A 16877-nucleotide genomic window follows, 5' to 3' on the forward strand; every position below is an offset into this window, starting at 1 on the left:
AAGAAACATGAGGAAAATGAAGTTTATGACTAAAATGCAAGCAACTAAAATTATAAGGACCAAAGATGAAAAAAAAACTACAAGGACTAAACCATAGTTTTCTAAAAAACCTAAAACTATAGGGACGAAATATACAAAAAAATAAATAAATTATAAGAACAACATAACCCGGGGTTCCGGGCCAGCTTACGCGCACCACGGACTATTTGAACAAGCACCAATAGCTAGACCCTCAAGTGTAAGTATTTTTTCAGCTACGAGGTGGTTGCATAGTCGAATACCCGTTTGTTTGGTATATCGGTAATGTTTCAGCGCATATTATTTAAGAGGTGGAGCACGATTGCATATCAATATTGGTGTGAATTTTAATTTTAGTAGTATATCAAAAATTACAGAAATTTTGATTTTATATATAGTTATTGACTAGTTTTTTTAGCCACACAATGTCAGGCTTGCATAAAAAAAATATTTTATTCAAAAATAAAATATTCATGAGCATATTGTTTTATATATTAGATTCACATAATAATTATTAATATTATTATAAAAAATATTATTTTATTTGAGAATTATTGCAAAATTAAATCATATTTTAAATAACATTTTAATTATTTAATTCACAATGAACTTTATTAAAAAAAACAAAAAAAGAATTGTGAGGTAATATATATAAAAAAGCAAGGTAATAGATTAAGGCACCGTTGGGGAACATGAACCAAGTTCCCTAAAAATTTAATTTTTTTTATTAAAATATATTTTTTTTATGTGTTTTGAATTATTTTGATACGCTAATTTCAAAATTGATTTTTAAAAATAAAAAAACATAATTTTGATGCATTTCAACACGAAAAGCATTTTGAAAAAGCAACCACAACCACACTTCTAAACAAACTCTAAGAAGGATTGGGCTATGTATCTGGACCAAAAAAAGAAGCACATTTGCCCCTGCAGTACTATATATCCAAGGTTGGATCTACTTTTTATAACAATATAAAAGTCTCAAACCATTTCCATGAAACTCTGTTTTTCATGATAAACTTATTGATACCAAGATTTTTTTTTTATTATTATTGTTAAAATGCAGATAACCAAACATTTCCTATCTTCTTCTTTTTTTTGTTTCCAATGATTTTCTCTCTTATCCTTTAACACATAGGGACCAAAATGCAAATAAAATAAAGTTTAGGACCTAATCGTAAAATCCTCAAATAATATGATCAAATATGCATAAATTTAAAACTTCAGGGACCATACTATTGTTTTCTAAGCCTTCAAAACAATAAAAATACATGTTTTTTTTTTTAATCCTTCTTTTTTTCAATTATTTCCCAAGTAATAAATTTTTTTTATATAAAATTGATAGTCAATACATATGAGGAACCCTTAAGCGCATATAGAAAGCAAATAAAAGTGAATCATAAATTGATGCAAACATTAAGTATAAAGATGAAATAAAAAAAAATTAAAGGGGAAAAAAAAACTTTGTTGATTGAACAATGTCATCTACAGTGTTAACAATAAACCCACCAATGAGTTTTGTTTGAAATCTTTTTAATTTTAGTTCTTATAGTTTGATTGTTTTTTTTTTTTTTTGTCTTTATTTTTTTTAAGAATTACACTTTACATTATAAATTATGTAACACTTTACATTTGCAAGAAAAAAAAATCAACAAAAAAATTATAATTATTTATAAAATTTTCATTTTATTTCAATTAATAACTAAAAAAACTCCTGCTATGTTAAAATAAAGAAAGTCTCCCTCTCTCTTTACCAAACATAAAACCCTAACCACTATTTTTCATCACACTTGCATAGGTCACCTAGACATCATTAACATTAATTTATAGATGCATCGGAAAACAATGAACAAATGTAAAAAAAAAAAAATTACAAAACAAATAAAAGACCTAAATTTCAAAGCAATTGAAAATGGGAACTGAATTCTCATATGCATACTGTGAAAGACCAACCAAGATTTCACTGAGTTGCCCTTTGATCTAGGGGTAAGTAAAAATACTGAAAAAATTGATTAAACTAAAAAAATCAGAAAAAAATTAAAAAAATCAAACCATAAAAAAAAATTCGATTAAACTAATTATAATTTTAAAAATATTTATCGGTTCGGTTTTATAAATCTGAAAATCGAAAAAACCAAACCAAACCCAAACAAAAAAACCGAGTCAAATCAGTTTAAACCAGTTTTTATTTAAAAATAACCGAACCAAAGCTAATCAATTTAAAGCAGTTCGATTACAGTTTTTTTTAAAAAAACCAATTTAATAGTTTAATTATTTTTTTAAATAAAAACTAAATCTAACAAAAAAATAATCACTGAATATCTCACTTGTTTCCCTAAAAATCATGTCCTCATCTCTGACTTTATCTTCGATAATCTTTCACGAAATGAATCGTCAAGCTGATAATTAAACATTATGAAATTCTTGTCACTCGTTTCATCAAGCCAGCCGTGTAAGCCAGCGACTGGAGAAGCAGCTGAAGCGCCCAACTGGGTTCTCTCTAACATCGATGGAAGCCAGCCTTAGTGACCCAGTTTAGAGCGGCCCAATAATTTTCTCAATAAGGGTTATAAAGGTTAGTAATAAGTATTAAATATCAAAATCTCTCCTTTTTATTAAATATTTGTGATCGTATACTCCAAAAATACAAGCAGGGATAAAAACAGAATTCCCAAAAACAATTCTGTAAAAAAAAAAAAAAACATTTTTTTTTTTAATTTTTTTAACTCAATTTTTTTTTAATAAATAAAATAATAAGGCGCATGTTATCAAAAAATAAAAAATAAAAAATATTAAAGGATAATATAAATCATATCTTGTAACATCACCTAATAATTTAAGCTATTAGATTGAGATTATTCTTTAACATGGTATCAAAACTTTGATAACCAAGCAATCATAAATTCAAATCTTATTATTCATATTTATTTGATAAAAATTAAACACGTGTGACTTATGTAAATTTCAAGCCTAAAATTTTTTTTTACTTTAGAGGATATATTAAATAATAATATAAATTATATATTGAAATCTTATCTAATAATTTAAATTATTAAGTTATATAATTCTTTAATAAAAAAAAAATAAAACTTGGTTATTCAAAGATAAAAAAGAAGAAGATGAATTGATACGAGAGAGATGTATTTTTGTTTGGAAGTATGATAAATATTTTTTTTAATATTTTTTATTTAGAAATGTATTAAAATAATATATTTTTTTATTTTTTAAAAATTATTTTTAATATAATACATTAAATTATTTAAAATCACTAAAAAATATATTAATTTAAAATAAAAAAATTCAAAAAGCATTTGTAAAATGAAAAAACAAACATGCAAGATCTAGAAGAACTTAATCTTGATTAACACGTAAACCAGTCCAGTCTGATGATTAGTTTACCACAGACAAAAGATTAAAAATGTCTAAAAATGTCTGGAGGTCAAGAACCTTCCTTAATGGCCACCATATGAACAAATGATAAAGATAATTGAAAATTAAATATACAAATCCCTTTATTCCATAACTAAAAGTTAATTAGTTCTCAAGCTTGTCGCTACAAAAGTTAATCCAGCCCGTTCGGCCAAGGTCATTATCTTACCATATTTTTCTTCATAAATGAAGAGTCAAATCAAGTTTCTGATCTTTATCATTCCTGATCCCCATGTTGGGATTGCCATTCACCCTTGAAAGATATTGGTTGGACCCACCTTCGTTGAATCCATTGAATCTCATGCTTCTTTGCCAGTTCAAGAAACTCTGCTCATCTTCTTGATCATATTGACGATACCTGCTGCTCCCATTAAACAGCACATTATCAAACCTCGCTGCATTATTGGATCCAAAACGATCGGAAAACTGGCGAGTAGGAGGACACGGGAGGGTGGCTGCATGAGCAGTTATGTACAATGAAGGATGCAAAAGCCCTAAATGATGACTAGGAGCAAACATCATAGGGAATGGTGGTGGTGGGAATATTTCAGATGCTCTTTTTGCCTTCCTTGCTGCATGTCTCTCCTTCTTGTGAGCATTTTGGTGGCCTCCTAAGGCTTGAGAACTGTAAAACTTTCTTGAACAGAATAAACAAGGAAACACTCGTGCTGTTGTGTCTTCTCCTGCGTTGATTGGACAGACCTCTTCTTCGGGCTCCATGTCTGCTACCAGGAGAAAAAAGAAATCATCAAAGGTCAACTGTCATCATGAAATAAAAGTCACAAAATGGACTGTAGTGAGACTAAAAAGAAAGAGAAACCTTTCTTTTTGTTAAATCTATTTTATTGATAAGAAACGTTGAAGAAGAATAGCAGATAAAAACGCTTGAAAAGAAAGGCAGAAGGACGAAATACCCAAATGTGCTGACTTGGTGTTTGATATATACTTTGATCTGAAAAAAGAGTAGCAGAGAAGAGAGTTCGGAAGCTAAGTTCTCAGGAGAATTGGAAGATGCAAGGAGTCTCTGTGTAACATCATTAAATAGGGTGCTGCATGGGCTCGGGAACAGAAGAGATAAGAAGAGAGAGAGAGAGAGAGAGAGAAGCGGGGAAGTTTCTGCATTGCTACTGGAGGAATCTCTCTCTCTCTTCCTCTCTGACAATGATCAGTTTCATGGGCAAATGCATTTCATCTTGGAAGGAGTTAACTGTTTGTCTGGTTCGTCCACTCTAAAGTTTCTTGTCACAAGTGAAGGGCAGTGAGAACTTAATCCTCTGGTTTATCTTTGGATTAATCAGGTTCCCACAGGTTCCAATGCACAGTTCTCCCGATCAAGCAAGGGCTACACTCTCCAATAAGGAGCATTCGATAGAGGGATTTGTTTTTTTTTCTTGTGTCAAGAAATTGAAATGGTCACGATGGATAGCCTAATCAGTTTTGGAGAAAGAGGAGAGTCAGATTTGTCAGAGAAGCTGCGCTTGGACGATCAACTTTCATGGCCTACGTGGTAGGATCGGGTGACTTAGAAGCTAAAACCAGTGCCCACTTGGTCTGAACCGCAGTAATTGGTTGTGTTAAATGCTCTGTCCATGCAAAAGGCTGTTTTTTTCCTCTGCTTTCTATAAATAATAGTTATGGGGCTAACAGCCACTCGTCCTGCATTCTCCACCGCCATTTCCGTGCAATCTGTCACCTTTTCATCCACTTCTGGCATGCGCCGAAGCCTCTGTCATGCCCCCGACCAGGGAGAACCCAGAGCTTCGCTTCCAGTACATCGCCTCCGCACACGTCGCAACCATTAAGAACTTCAATTAAGATCATCTTGGTTCGGCGGTGATTATTCACACGGTTTCGATACAACATAACGGGGGACGATGGCCAGATTTAAGGCAACATGGGACCCACTCCAATTAGACAAGGACCGCAAATCGAGACATTCATCTGCAGGGAAGCGACATAAAAGAGTCAAGCAAAAGACGCCGCCTATATTCAGTTTTCGATTTTCTTTTTTCTTTTTCTTTAAAGAATAAAAAGACTGCCACAAACATAAACCACAAATTCAGAATCCACCTGGGCAGGTGACGCCAAGAGAGAGAGACCCTTGATCATGACCCATCCTCTCATGAAACCAAAAGGAAACGAAAACGGTTAAGCTATAAACAAACGAACATGCAAACTCTGGGAACGGCTCAACTGTTGCACCGAGTACGTGCCTACTGACCGCAATAAATGGAGATAATTACAATTTAACAAGTATTGTCGAAAATTCCTCGGGCGGTTCACGAAACAGGTATATTCTATCTCGGTTAGTACTCAGTAGACACACCACTACCGAGGAATCTTATCATGCTATACAGGTAGATGAGTACCCCTCCGCCAAGTCCAGATGGATCCGGTTGAGATTCAGGGACAACCAAAACATTTACTGAAGGAGAAAATACTTGATGGTTCCGGTGACGGCTCTGGCTCGGGCTCGGGCTTCTTTGGAGGGAGATGCTTGAAGAATGCTTTTACAGCTCCAGCAACACCATCCTCATTCTCCATGTCTTTGGCAAGCTCCACCGCGCGCTCCTTGACCTGACATGTTAAGTTAATCGGGTAAATCCCTCGCCTAGAATCCGTTAAATATAGTTTCTTCTAGTTCTAAATGACAGTGATCCTACTTTTGCGGCGACTGTAATTGATGTAGAGGCAAGCTTGACATGTTTTGGAAAGCTTACGGTTTGCTTTTTTAGCTCAAAATAACTAGAAGTGTTTTTAAAGCCACATGAGTAAATATTAAAGCTTGAGCTCCTTGATGACAGCAGCCATAAACTGTATCTTTTTGCCAAGTTTAGAAGGATCATGCTTTTAATTCCAGATCGGAGGGTCTAAAAACCTATGTACTCTAGCTGAAGGAGATTGCCCAAGTTCAAACTCTCTTAATGCCCTTCATACATGATGAAGTGAACTTAATCCCATCAAAAGGAGTTCCCTGGATGAGTAAATGAATATAAGGAGGTCCCGGCACATGCATTTTCCCCCCCTTCCCAAAATGAACTTGAGTTTATCAAAAAGAGTTCCTTGTCAAGCTTTTCGCAAGATCATAAATTCTGCCTGGCCAGAAAGGAAAAGAGGACTGTGCATGTGGATTGTAGATTTTGACCTTTTTTTTTTTCTTTCTTTTTATCCTCAGCTAGTATATATATGTCCAGTGATTTGACATTACCTTGGGATCTAGCATGAAATGTATCGCCTCAACCAACTTGGTAAGTGAGAACTCATCAACAGGTATGGGTGGAGGACCTACTCCTCTCGCATGCACCCGCTCACCCCAGAAGGGTTGGTCACCAAAGAAAGGCACAATGGTTGTAGGGCACTACATTCACGAGAGAAGAAGGATAAAGAAAAAAGACAGAAAGGACAGGACACAGAAATCTACAATACGAACAAGCCGCAGCTATTACCGCAGCTTTAAGACCAGCAGCTGTTGTTCCAGCACCTCCATGATGAACCTGACAGCAAAGTGCAAGCTATCAACAATGGGACAACAAGATTGAAAAAGGAAACGCAAAAATTGAAGAATATACAATACCCAGTCAACATCATCAACTACTCAAACTTTTCACCTCCCTACTCTTTTGCATTTTATAGATTTTGATGAGTGACAGTTGTTTCTCAAGTATTATATCCAACTGACAAAGCTGAAAAATTAAGCCTTACCACTGCCTTGCATTGCAAGAATAGCCAATCATGAGGGCAGTTATCCAGTGGGTATATAAAGTCCTTCGGTTCTGCCACTGAGAGGAACCAAAATTAAGCTAAATGGATTGCGTTCGAAAACCTAAAGATGCATATGCTGTGCACACGGACAGTACAGCAGGAAAAAGAAACAGCTAGTAAACATACTAAACTCTAAAGGGGGGACCAGAAACTTACAGTTGCCCAGGCCACCCCAGCCTTTATTAATGATGCCCCTCTGCCCAGTTTGCTCCAGTGCTTCAACAATTGTTTGGGTCATTTTTTCTGGTTCTTGGAGAGGCTGACATGAATAAGAAGAACGTAAGGACAACATCTAAAAAAATAGAGTGAACTGAGAAAATAAATTAAGAAAATGGAGGGGAAAAAAGAGCATGTATGATAACAACTAGTGTAATCCTATTGCAGAGTTGATCTTCTTGGTATCAATTCCGCACTCAATTATTGGGCACTGACACTTTGATGTGGACCAAATACGCAATTATGATTATATCTCAATTCACACACTAATCCACACATAGTTGAGACATCAGCGTGCTAACAAATTATTACATATAAGATCAGTTATGTCCCGGGGAGGAAACAACAGGTTTCAAGTCCTATGAAAACAATATGGACTATTTTTATCACATGAGACAGCCAGCGGATTACATCAAATGGTAGTATCTGAACACGAAAAGGTTCCGCCGCAGTTGATTCTTTTTGAACTGCAGTTGCTTAAACTTCAACAATAATCCACTTCAAACAAACCAAATATGAATAAATAGGTATCATCTTCGCCAGAAAACACATAGGAACTCTTGATGTTCAAGAATCTCTCTCATGCCCATGTCAGAACAACATAAGATATAAGAATTATGTTCAAGATTCCATAATGCGCATGTCAGAACATACATTTACAATTCTTTAATGTTTGGATAGAAAATAGACCTTAAATTTCCTTTAAATAACAAAATCAAAGAAAGAACTAGGAAATGAACTCACAAGACTACCAAATCCAATATAAATAGGTTTCTGACCAGCCTCAAGCCATTTCAAAAGCGATTCAGGAGGTTCATAATTTGATGCTAGGTCAAGAAAGCAGAAGCCTACCACGTCAATTTTAGGCCCCCAATCTGCACACCAAGAAGAAAAATGCAAACTATAAATTAGAATCTTTCCATTAAAAGTCATGCCAGCTTGCATACCAGCTTGTTTAATATGAAATCGCACATAATATGAAATAAACCATCCATAAACAGCATGACTCATGACTGATAAAAACTCATTTGTGATCAGTTATGAATATTAATAAACTCACTCAAACGTGACCTCAAACTTGTTCAGTAAAGGATCGAAGCTTGGATAAGACTAGGGTCTACAGTTTTAGATTTGCAAGGAAGATCAAGAACAAACTATTTATATGCTCCATCTCAGGATCATTTTATAGATCCCAGTAAACATTGATTTATAGTTATATCCATTAAAGCCATTTGAATTTAAAAAAAAAAAATCACCGCTGCAGAAGGAATCATCCTTAAAACATTCTATGATTTGTCATATTAGGCAACAGCATAGTGGAGATTCATTCAACCTCAAACTCAAAAAAGATTTTACCAAACCCAGTGTGAGCAGTCCAAAGCATTGCTTTGACTTGTTGCAACCTTACGAAGGAAAAAAGGGTACCTTGAAGCTTGGATAATAGCACAAGTTCCTTATGTTTTTCAAAAATTTATAAAAGGCAAAGCATTTAGTGACCAAAAAAATCATTCCAAGACAACTTTCAAGCATATCAAGAAAAGACACTAGATGCTCAAAGCAAAGCAAAGAAATTAGAAGCTCGCTGACCACAAACACCCTAATCCAATTACCTAAGGGGATACAATTAGTTATCACAAACAAAACATTTTAAGGTTCAGGTGCTACCAAATAATCATTCTTTTGTCTAAAACAATAACCCTGGTTGTGTAAAATTCACAAAGACACACGAGCGGACATGGTAGAAAACAGTCTAAAGTATACAAAAGGGATATGGGAGAGATATGCAAGCCTCGAGGCACGCGCCATAATTTGGTGGGATAAAGGAGGGGACTCCTTGTGGGAGTTGGTTTAAGTTTCTGATGTTGTTTAGTTCCAAAAGAGCTGCATCAAAGTTGTCCAGGGCAATTCTATAATTTTACTGAATCGCTGGAATTTTGATAGGAGTCTATTGTTCTATTTTTCCTGTTCAGATACTTTATTTCGTCCTTAAAAAAGTGGACTTGTTTATGTTTCTTATATTGGAATCCTTATGTTTTCCTACATAGGAATCCAAGTCCCATCAGGATTAGGAGTCATTCGAGCATTATAAATATGCTTTTAGTATTTTGATTTCTAGTAGAGAATTTTTCTATTGAATAAATTGCAGCTTTTGCTAGGCTATGTGAGAGTGAGGCTTCCAATCTAGAAGTGAGTCCTAAACCTTTTAGTGTGAGGGTAGAAGTTTATTCTCTCTGTTCTGCTTTTCTATTCCTAAAGCCCTAAAACTTCATATTATGCAACCTAACCTAATAAACATCCAGCTACAAACATTCTCCTATATTTGTCCTGCAACAGGAAAAGCACTCAATATGAAATGTTAGCTATAATTATTTAGTATGGCAGAAGATTAGCAGATGCAGGTAAAACTTTAATGCAAACTTTCGACATTCTCCCTGTATGCAGCACCTTTTGGTTTAGGGACAAGGTGAGGACTCCATATGTATCCATATGGCACGTCAGAATCAGATCCCTGAGAACCACTGAGATAAGTGACAGGTCGTAGCCTCAACTTTTTTTTCCTTAAATCATTTATCATGTCCCGTATTCCAAGCCAAACCATCGAATCGACTATTTGATATGAAAGCTACAGAAATTGCACGTGGTCAAAAGTAAGTCAGAAATAACCAGATATTTTAAAGAAATCGAAGCTACAAGGAGAGCTAAAAGGGAAAAAAATCCAGTGGGCTTACTCGATATCCAGCTGATTGCTTGACATGCGACAAGGGATGAGGAAATTCACTAGTTGGCCTGGCAAAAAAAGATACAAAAAAAATTGCTTAAAACAGTTGAGGATTTACCCATTAAAGAGATTTATATATGTCAACATTGACAAACAGTAAGAATGTTGAAGCTACATCCTACTAATCAAGATTCCATTACCCAAAGAAGACTTACGTCCATGGCATGGTGAAGAATATATGAAGCGGTACTTTTAGGGCCTCTGCCACATGAGTATGACCTAAAGAAAACATTACAGGGGTAAGTTGTAGAATATTGAACATGAAAATATAAATACAAGTTGAATGTATCTATGTAAGAAACAAACAGAGATGTTCCATGCAAAAGAAAAATACACATGCCACATCTGCATAATAGACACACAAGAGAAAGAAATGTAGAGGTGGAAGAGAAGATGATGCAAAACAGCAATATAATGGCTAAAACTTGAAGAAAACTGAGAGAGAGAGAGGATGCACATCCAAGGAGTTTACAAAATATTACCACAGGAGGAACAAGAGCAAGAGGATTGCCCTTTCCTAAAACAAAGTTGAGTGAACAGAGAAATATAAGAATCATTTCACAAACCAAAAAAAAACTCCCATTCCTCAACCCCCACTTCAAAATAAAAGGGAGAACAATGCCAAATGAGGGAGTTAAAAAATAAATGCTTCAATTACCTTGATCTTCGTGTACTAGGAAAGCAATTTTAGACATAACAAGTGAGATGCCAGATATGAAACCAAAAATCGATAAAGAACAGAAAAAAATTGAGAATGAATAAACGAGGGGAAATGGAGGAATTTATCCTAAGGTACAGTGACGCACCATTTACAAAATCATGATCCCATTTAATGGAAGAACGAGTACAATTAGGGTTTATGTCAAACAGTTGATTATAGTCAGGAAGAGTTACAGAGGTGCTGGAAACTCAGCAGATTTCAACTGAAGCACAAAACATTATGAGAGTTTCAGAAGAAGTTTTACCATATGCTGGAGGATTGGCAATGATAGCATCTGCCGTAAAAGGGATTTTGGAATCAATATCAGGATCCTTGCAGGCAGGAAGTAAGGAGTATATAATTTCTTTTATTTGATTTCGTTGAATGGATACCTCAGAAGGCCCTGATGGCAAGAATCCTTTATTTTTTACCATGTCTGCTCATTAAAGCCAAACAAAACATGAAAGTTAGTGAAGGAATTTAAATTCTGAATTTGCAAGCATCCAATAAAGCATAAACTCTAGTAAATCAGAGTTGCAATCGACAATGTATTCTTTTGGAGAATCAGTCTCAAAAATATTTGAAGAAATTTGTAACAGAAACTTGTACACAAAGCCACTTACTGGGGCTAGAAAGCTGCTTTGAAAGAAAAATTAAATGTTTCAGATAAACTCCAAAATTCTCCAGTCAAAACTTTTGCAATAAAAAATTTGTCTATAGCACTCTTTTGAACATACAGAAATAAATACAAAGACAAAAGTATGCATTATCTGTTGCTAGTGAGACCGGGTTACTATTATTGTTGAAGTATAACTTAAAACTTTTTGTCCATGCTGAGTAATCCACAGGTAGAATCCTACAAATTTGACAAAATATCATCCGAACTGCACTTTGTTATAATAAACAAACAGTGCATTTTGCACAAAAAGAATGGTTCATAGGCTGCAGCATGAACAATGAAAACCATTTCCTGGAATTCTTTCAATGACTTAAGAGATATGGAACTATTCCAAAAGACTTAACATAAAGACTGAGGGGGGAAAAGAGCCCAATAACTTAAAAGAAGTGGCATTTCTAAATACATACAGCCAGCAAGAACTTTAGGATCTCCACCCAAAGGAAAAAACTCCAACCCAGCTGTCAAGACAAATTCTCTGAAATTTGAATGAGTTGCCAGTCTAACACGATGGCCATAATCCTGCACAAAAAGCCCTTGTAAATGAACCGATATTTGCAACTGATTAAGCCTTGAAAACAAAATAGTAGATAATAATCCGACCTTATATTTACTAGCATTTTCATTGAAAACAATACAGTGAACAACACGGAACTTTAGATTTTCTTTGTTCACATAACATAGCAAGAAGCAAGCTTTTTCAGCAACCAATACTTAAGAAAGCACACAATCAGCATTGTACATAAATAAAACCATTAGAAAGATAGGCCAAAAATGATGGGGGTGATCAAATGCAGCAAAAGAATGAATAATGGCTAAGTCAACCCAACCTTCATTTTTTTTTAAAAGCTTCTGTGGAATAAATAGCAAACATATTACACATGCTTAAATTTGAAGATTAAAAGTTCAAACAACTGTTCATGAATAGGGCTCCCATTGAAAAGCTGATAATAAGAATCATCGACTAACCTGTAGACGTTTACCTATCGCAATAAATGGCTGCACATCTCCTCGCGTGCCAACAATGAGTATTACTATTTGCAGTGGCGGTACATACTGGTCTGTTGCATCAAGAGGCTCGTCATCAGCAACTGTATTACATGCATAATCAGATTCGACCCCAAGAGTTCGGGGTTCGACATCCCCTGGAACCACAACTTCTACAGTTCCATTATCTTTGACAGTTGCCATTCTGTTCAACAATATACGCTGCATATTTAAAAAAAAAAAATCAAATAAAAACTCTAACCATGGTTCCATCATCTTCAAGAACTTAAAACACCACAATTATAGGAAATAAAAACCTAAATCAACTAGGAACAACTAATCACTGTCCCAAAATTAACTAAAATTATTCCACATCTTGAATAGCCATCGTAATTAGGAATTGGAGACCGAATATTAGCAGAAGGCTAATAATACCTTCTCCTGATCAGGAAGCTTGTCATCGTAAATTTTTGCAGCCTCTTCAGCAAGTATATTTTGATGTCTTTGCCCCTCAGTTTTGGATCTTTCTAACTTAAGCCGACTCGGAGTTGATTCTGATTCGTTGACACCAGGCTTTTCAACCCTTGAAGTGTTTGATGTCCCGCCGCCGCTGATTCCTAAACAAAGAAATCTATAAGCCCATAAAACCAAGAAATGAGGCAAACACAATAAGAAACAAACTGTCAACGGAAATTTATCATCCCTATGCTCAACAATGTTATCAGAATCTACTAATTAGAAACGAACTACAGAATTCTGTTTTTGACAACAGAATTAAATTCAACAACTTGACGAATTACCGTTACTAACTGAAGCAACATCAACTGCATCTCTTCTCTCCAATTCATTACCATCACCGCTGGTTTCAACACCAATGCTGATTTCCCCTTCGATTCTTACCGAGATTTCGCCGGAACTCGAAGAAGACGAACTCCGTTGCTGCGACTCCGCCATCGCAGCAACCGGCTCCGGCGAGCTCTTCTTGTTCTGATCCAGATCTGACGGTAGATTCTAGAGAGAACAAAGAGAGTGTTTCGTGCGTGGGAGAGTGTGCTTGGTTTCCGAGAAAGTCGAAAACTTGGAGGGATTCTTTTTTCTTTTTTCTTTTTTCTTTTTCTTTTTTCTTTTTGAGCTGTGGGGAATTAAAGTACAAAAGGATGCCACAGAGAGAGAGGAGAGGCACGTTCGATGGAGTGGGTTCCGGGCCGCTAAGATTATGGTGACACGTGTGTATTTTAATTTGCCGGCCCTTTTATGATCGAGGCGAATTACGGTTTTGTTATTTGTCTTTGCTCGTGGTGTCTGTCTTCTATGTTGGGAAGCGCAGTGGGGACGGCTTCCGTGCCCGATGTTGTCTGAAATGCTTTTTTAATAATATAAATTAAAATTGTAAAATGATAAGTAAAATATTTTAATTAATTATATATTAATAATTTTAATCAAGTGACAATTAATAACATAATATAATTAAAATAAAAATAAAATAAATAATAGAAAATTTTAAATATCTTTATTTTTTTTCACATTGATTCCTCTATTTTTTGAACAAATCGATCCACTTATTTTGTCATTTACGATAAATGAGACCCTTTAAATTTTGATAGACCATTTAACATTAATTACTTCAAATATCAAGTATGTCAATTTACAATTTTTATTTTATATATTTGCCAGCTAAAACAAAGTAATATATCAATTAATATGTTAATAATTTACATAAGAATGAATAGGTATTTTAATTTTATAAAAATGAAATCCACAAGTAACTTGTGTTATTAAAAAATTATAATAATTATAGTTAAAATCGAGACATTGATTATCAAATTGCACATTTTATATATTTTTCAAACTTGTAAAATCGACCCGACTTTACCAGATTTGAACAAATTTGACCTATTTTACTAGTTTTTGAGTTTTAATCCGATTTGACATATTAAATACATGTTGATTCGTAAAATCGTAAGATTTTAAAAGTGAAACTCGATTTTTTGACAACATTGTTTGTACCTATTGGGTATTCGGTTTTTTTAAAAAAATATATATTTTTCTTTAAAAATAGTATTTTTTTTAATATTTTGATGTGTTAAATAAAAATAAAAAAATTATTTTAATATATTTTTAAATAAAAAATATTTTAAAAAATATTATCAAATATATATATATATAGATGAATTAAAGCACGTGATATTTTGTATCGCGGGTGAAGGAAATGGCTGCAGACACATCATCGATCCTTGATACGCTGCGGGGTTCTAGACCAATGGGAAGTGCAGGTCTGAATAACACTCTTCTCCTATTGACTTTTTTTTTTTTTTTTTTTTTTACTGGGGGTACGTGCTGGCTGCGATGAATCTGGATTTTAGCGATGAGATCCCTAGTTTATCAGTCGAGATTGAGCTTCATATTTCTTATAAATGGCTTTTTAAGGATTTTTTTTATTTTTACTATTTGTTTTTGTATTTTAAAAAATTTTAAATTTTTTTTATTTTAAATTAATATTTTTTAAATATTTCATATTATTTTTTTTTATATATCAGTATTAAAAATAATTTTTTTAAAATAAAAAAATATTATTTTAATGTATTTCCAAACAAAAAATATTTAAAAAAAAACCATAATTAAAGTTATATTTAATTACAGTTATATCAGTATTAAAAATAATTTTTTAAAAAAAAAAAAATATTATTTTAATATATTTTTAAACAAAAATATTTTTAAAAAAACTATAATTACAGTTATATTTTACAAACACTTCTAATTTAAAAGTTTTATCTAATCACATTTGGGATGGGATTTTGACAAATGTTATGCAATTTCTTAACGGGGTATTTCTTCAATTATAGCTCAGCATTGAATGGAGCCACATTGAAAACCTTGAACTTGGGAGCCTCGGGTGCTTGATTCCGATAGTAAATTAACATGTTTCGAGTGCTTAATTATTCTGAAGAAATAGCGAAAGTGATTTTTCGAAATGATTATTTGAAATTGCGATGATAATAATATTGATATAAAATATTTTTTATTTAGAAATATATTAAAATAATTTTTTTTATTTTTTAAAAATTATTTTTAATATTAACATATTAAAACAATTTTAAAACATAAAAAAAATTATTTAAAAAAAAATTCAAAACTTTTTTAAAATAGGATCCAAACATGCTCTAAATCTTCTTCTTGCATTACGATCAACACTACTAAGAAATTATCAAAGGGAGATATCAATACCTCTTAGGGTAATGAGAAGTTGTCTTATAACAAAAATTATATTTCTAAATTAAGAGTAAAATATTTAAAATTGTTAATTCAATTTATTTCTATAAGAATTACAAACAGTATAATTGAATGCAATTATATGGCTTAATATTTTATCCCAAACATAAAATATATATTAAGTTATCAAAATATGCTTACAAGTTAAATTCAATTTAGTATATAATCTAGTTTTAAACAAGTCTTTACAAAATATCAATTTCATTGGAATTTGATGGATATTTGTTTGAATGGTATAATATTTTAAAGATAGTTCGAGTTCATGATGGATTTGAGTATAGATAACAAGGACAAAGTTGGGTTTTAAATAGATAATGGATATTGCTCTGTTCAATTCAAAACTTGCATCACTAGATTTTACAGTTTTATTAATGGAAATTTTTATCAGTATTTACACTCATAGTTTGTTAATAAGTATTTTACCAACGAGTTCACGAATGAAAACTGTCAATCAGCAAAACTCTTGTCGGTTCATTCCGCTAATATTTCCCTCGAGATGTTTGTCATGTAACTAACAAAATACCGTATGCAATTCTATCAGTGTTTTTATTTGTTTGTCGGTATATTTGTCGGTAAATGTAACATATCATCAAAGAAATATCATCTATAATTCCATCAAAGAGTTAACAATAATAATGATATTTGCAATAATTATTTTCCAACTCTTTGAAATATATACCTACGGAAGTGTTTTGTCGGTAGCCCCATCAGTAATAAATTATAATATTTTTAAAATATATATATATATATATATATATATTATATGACTAGAAGTAGAAGAATAATTAAAAAACATTAAAATCAAATATATAAAATGGAATTAAAATAATATAAAAATTAATTACTTATTACAAATTTAAACATTTATATTTTCAAATATTGTTATCACCCAATAAAAAAAAAAAAGGTAAAGCCAGAAACGACTTCACCATTGCTGCTGACTTTTTAATTGGCAGCGACATAGTTGTCATTGACGACTTCTAAGCCAACAGGGGCTGTGTGCGCTAATGAATCCATGTGTTAGCTGTGAGATCATCTTC

The 16877-nt window shown here is 33.1% G+C and overlaps 2 protein-coding genes across 2 annotated transcripts; both read right to left on the reverse strand.

Annotated features, from left to right (window-relative positions):
- Window positions 1-3627: 3627 nt before the first annotated feature.
- Window positions 3628-4167, reverse strand: LOC118063404 (protein LATE FLOWERING-like). The gene has a single exon (XM_035077421.1). The coding sequence runs from the start codon at window positions 4165-4167 to the stop codon at window positions 3628-3630; it is 540 nt and encodes a 179-aa protein (XP_034933312.1).
- Window positions 4168-5505: 1338 nt separating this feature from the next.
- Window positions 5506-13811, reverse strand: LOC118063422 (sterol 3-beta-glucosyltransferase UGT80A2). The gene is made up of 14 exons (XM_035077444.2): window positions 13368-13811; window positions 13003-13184; window positions 12550-12789; window positions 11991-12102; window positions 11170-11340; window positions 10360-10423; window positions 10155-10212; window positions 9871-10048; window positions 8170-8300; window positions 7366-7468; window positions 7150-7226; window positions 6894-6941; window positions 6656-6805; window positions 5506-6024 (listed from the first exon to the last, which is right to left on the reverse strand). Exons 1-14 carry the CDS (start codon window positions 13519-13521, stop codon window positions 5851-5853), a joined length of 1842 nt encoding a protein of 613 aa, XP_034933335.1. The 5' UTR covers window positions 13522-13811; the 3' UTR covers window positions 5506-5850.
- Between the last annotated feature and the right edge of the window lie 3066 nt (window positions 13812-16877).

Source organism: Populus alba, chromosome 14 (assembly GCF_005239225.2).
Source record: "Populus alba chromosome 14, ASM523922v2, whole genome shotgun sequence".
Classification (NCBI taxonomy): Eukaryota; Viridiplantae; Streptophyta; class Magnoliopsida; order Malpighiales; family Salicaceae; genus Populus; species Populus alba.

What these genes read in the sequence shown, in the direction of transcription:
- LOC118063404 (XM_035077421.1), bottom strand. Translation starts at nt 4,167, where the DNA reads ATGGAGCCCGAAGAAGAGGTCTGTCCAATCAACGCAGGAGAAGACACA.
- LOC118063422 (XM_035077444.2), bottom strand. Translation starts at nt 13,521, where the DNA reads ATGGCGGAGTCGCAGCAACGGAGTTCGTCTTCTTCGAGTTCCGGCGAA. An exon ending in CCTTGTCCCTAAACCAAAAG is followed by an intron (nt 8,301 to 9,870) that starts GTGCTGCATACA and finishes CTTGGTGTGCAG; the next exon opens with ATTGGGGGCCTAAAATTGAC. An exon ending in TCTTGCAATGCAAGGCAGTG is followed by an intron (nt 6,942 to 7,149) that starts GTAAGGCTTAAT and finishes CTTTGCTGTCAG; the next exon opens with GTTCATCATGGAGGTGCTGG.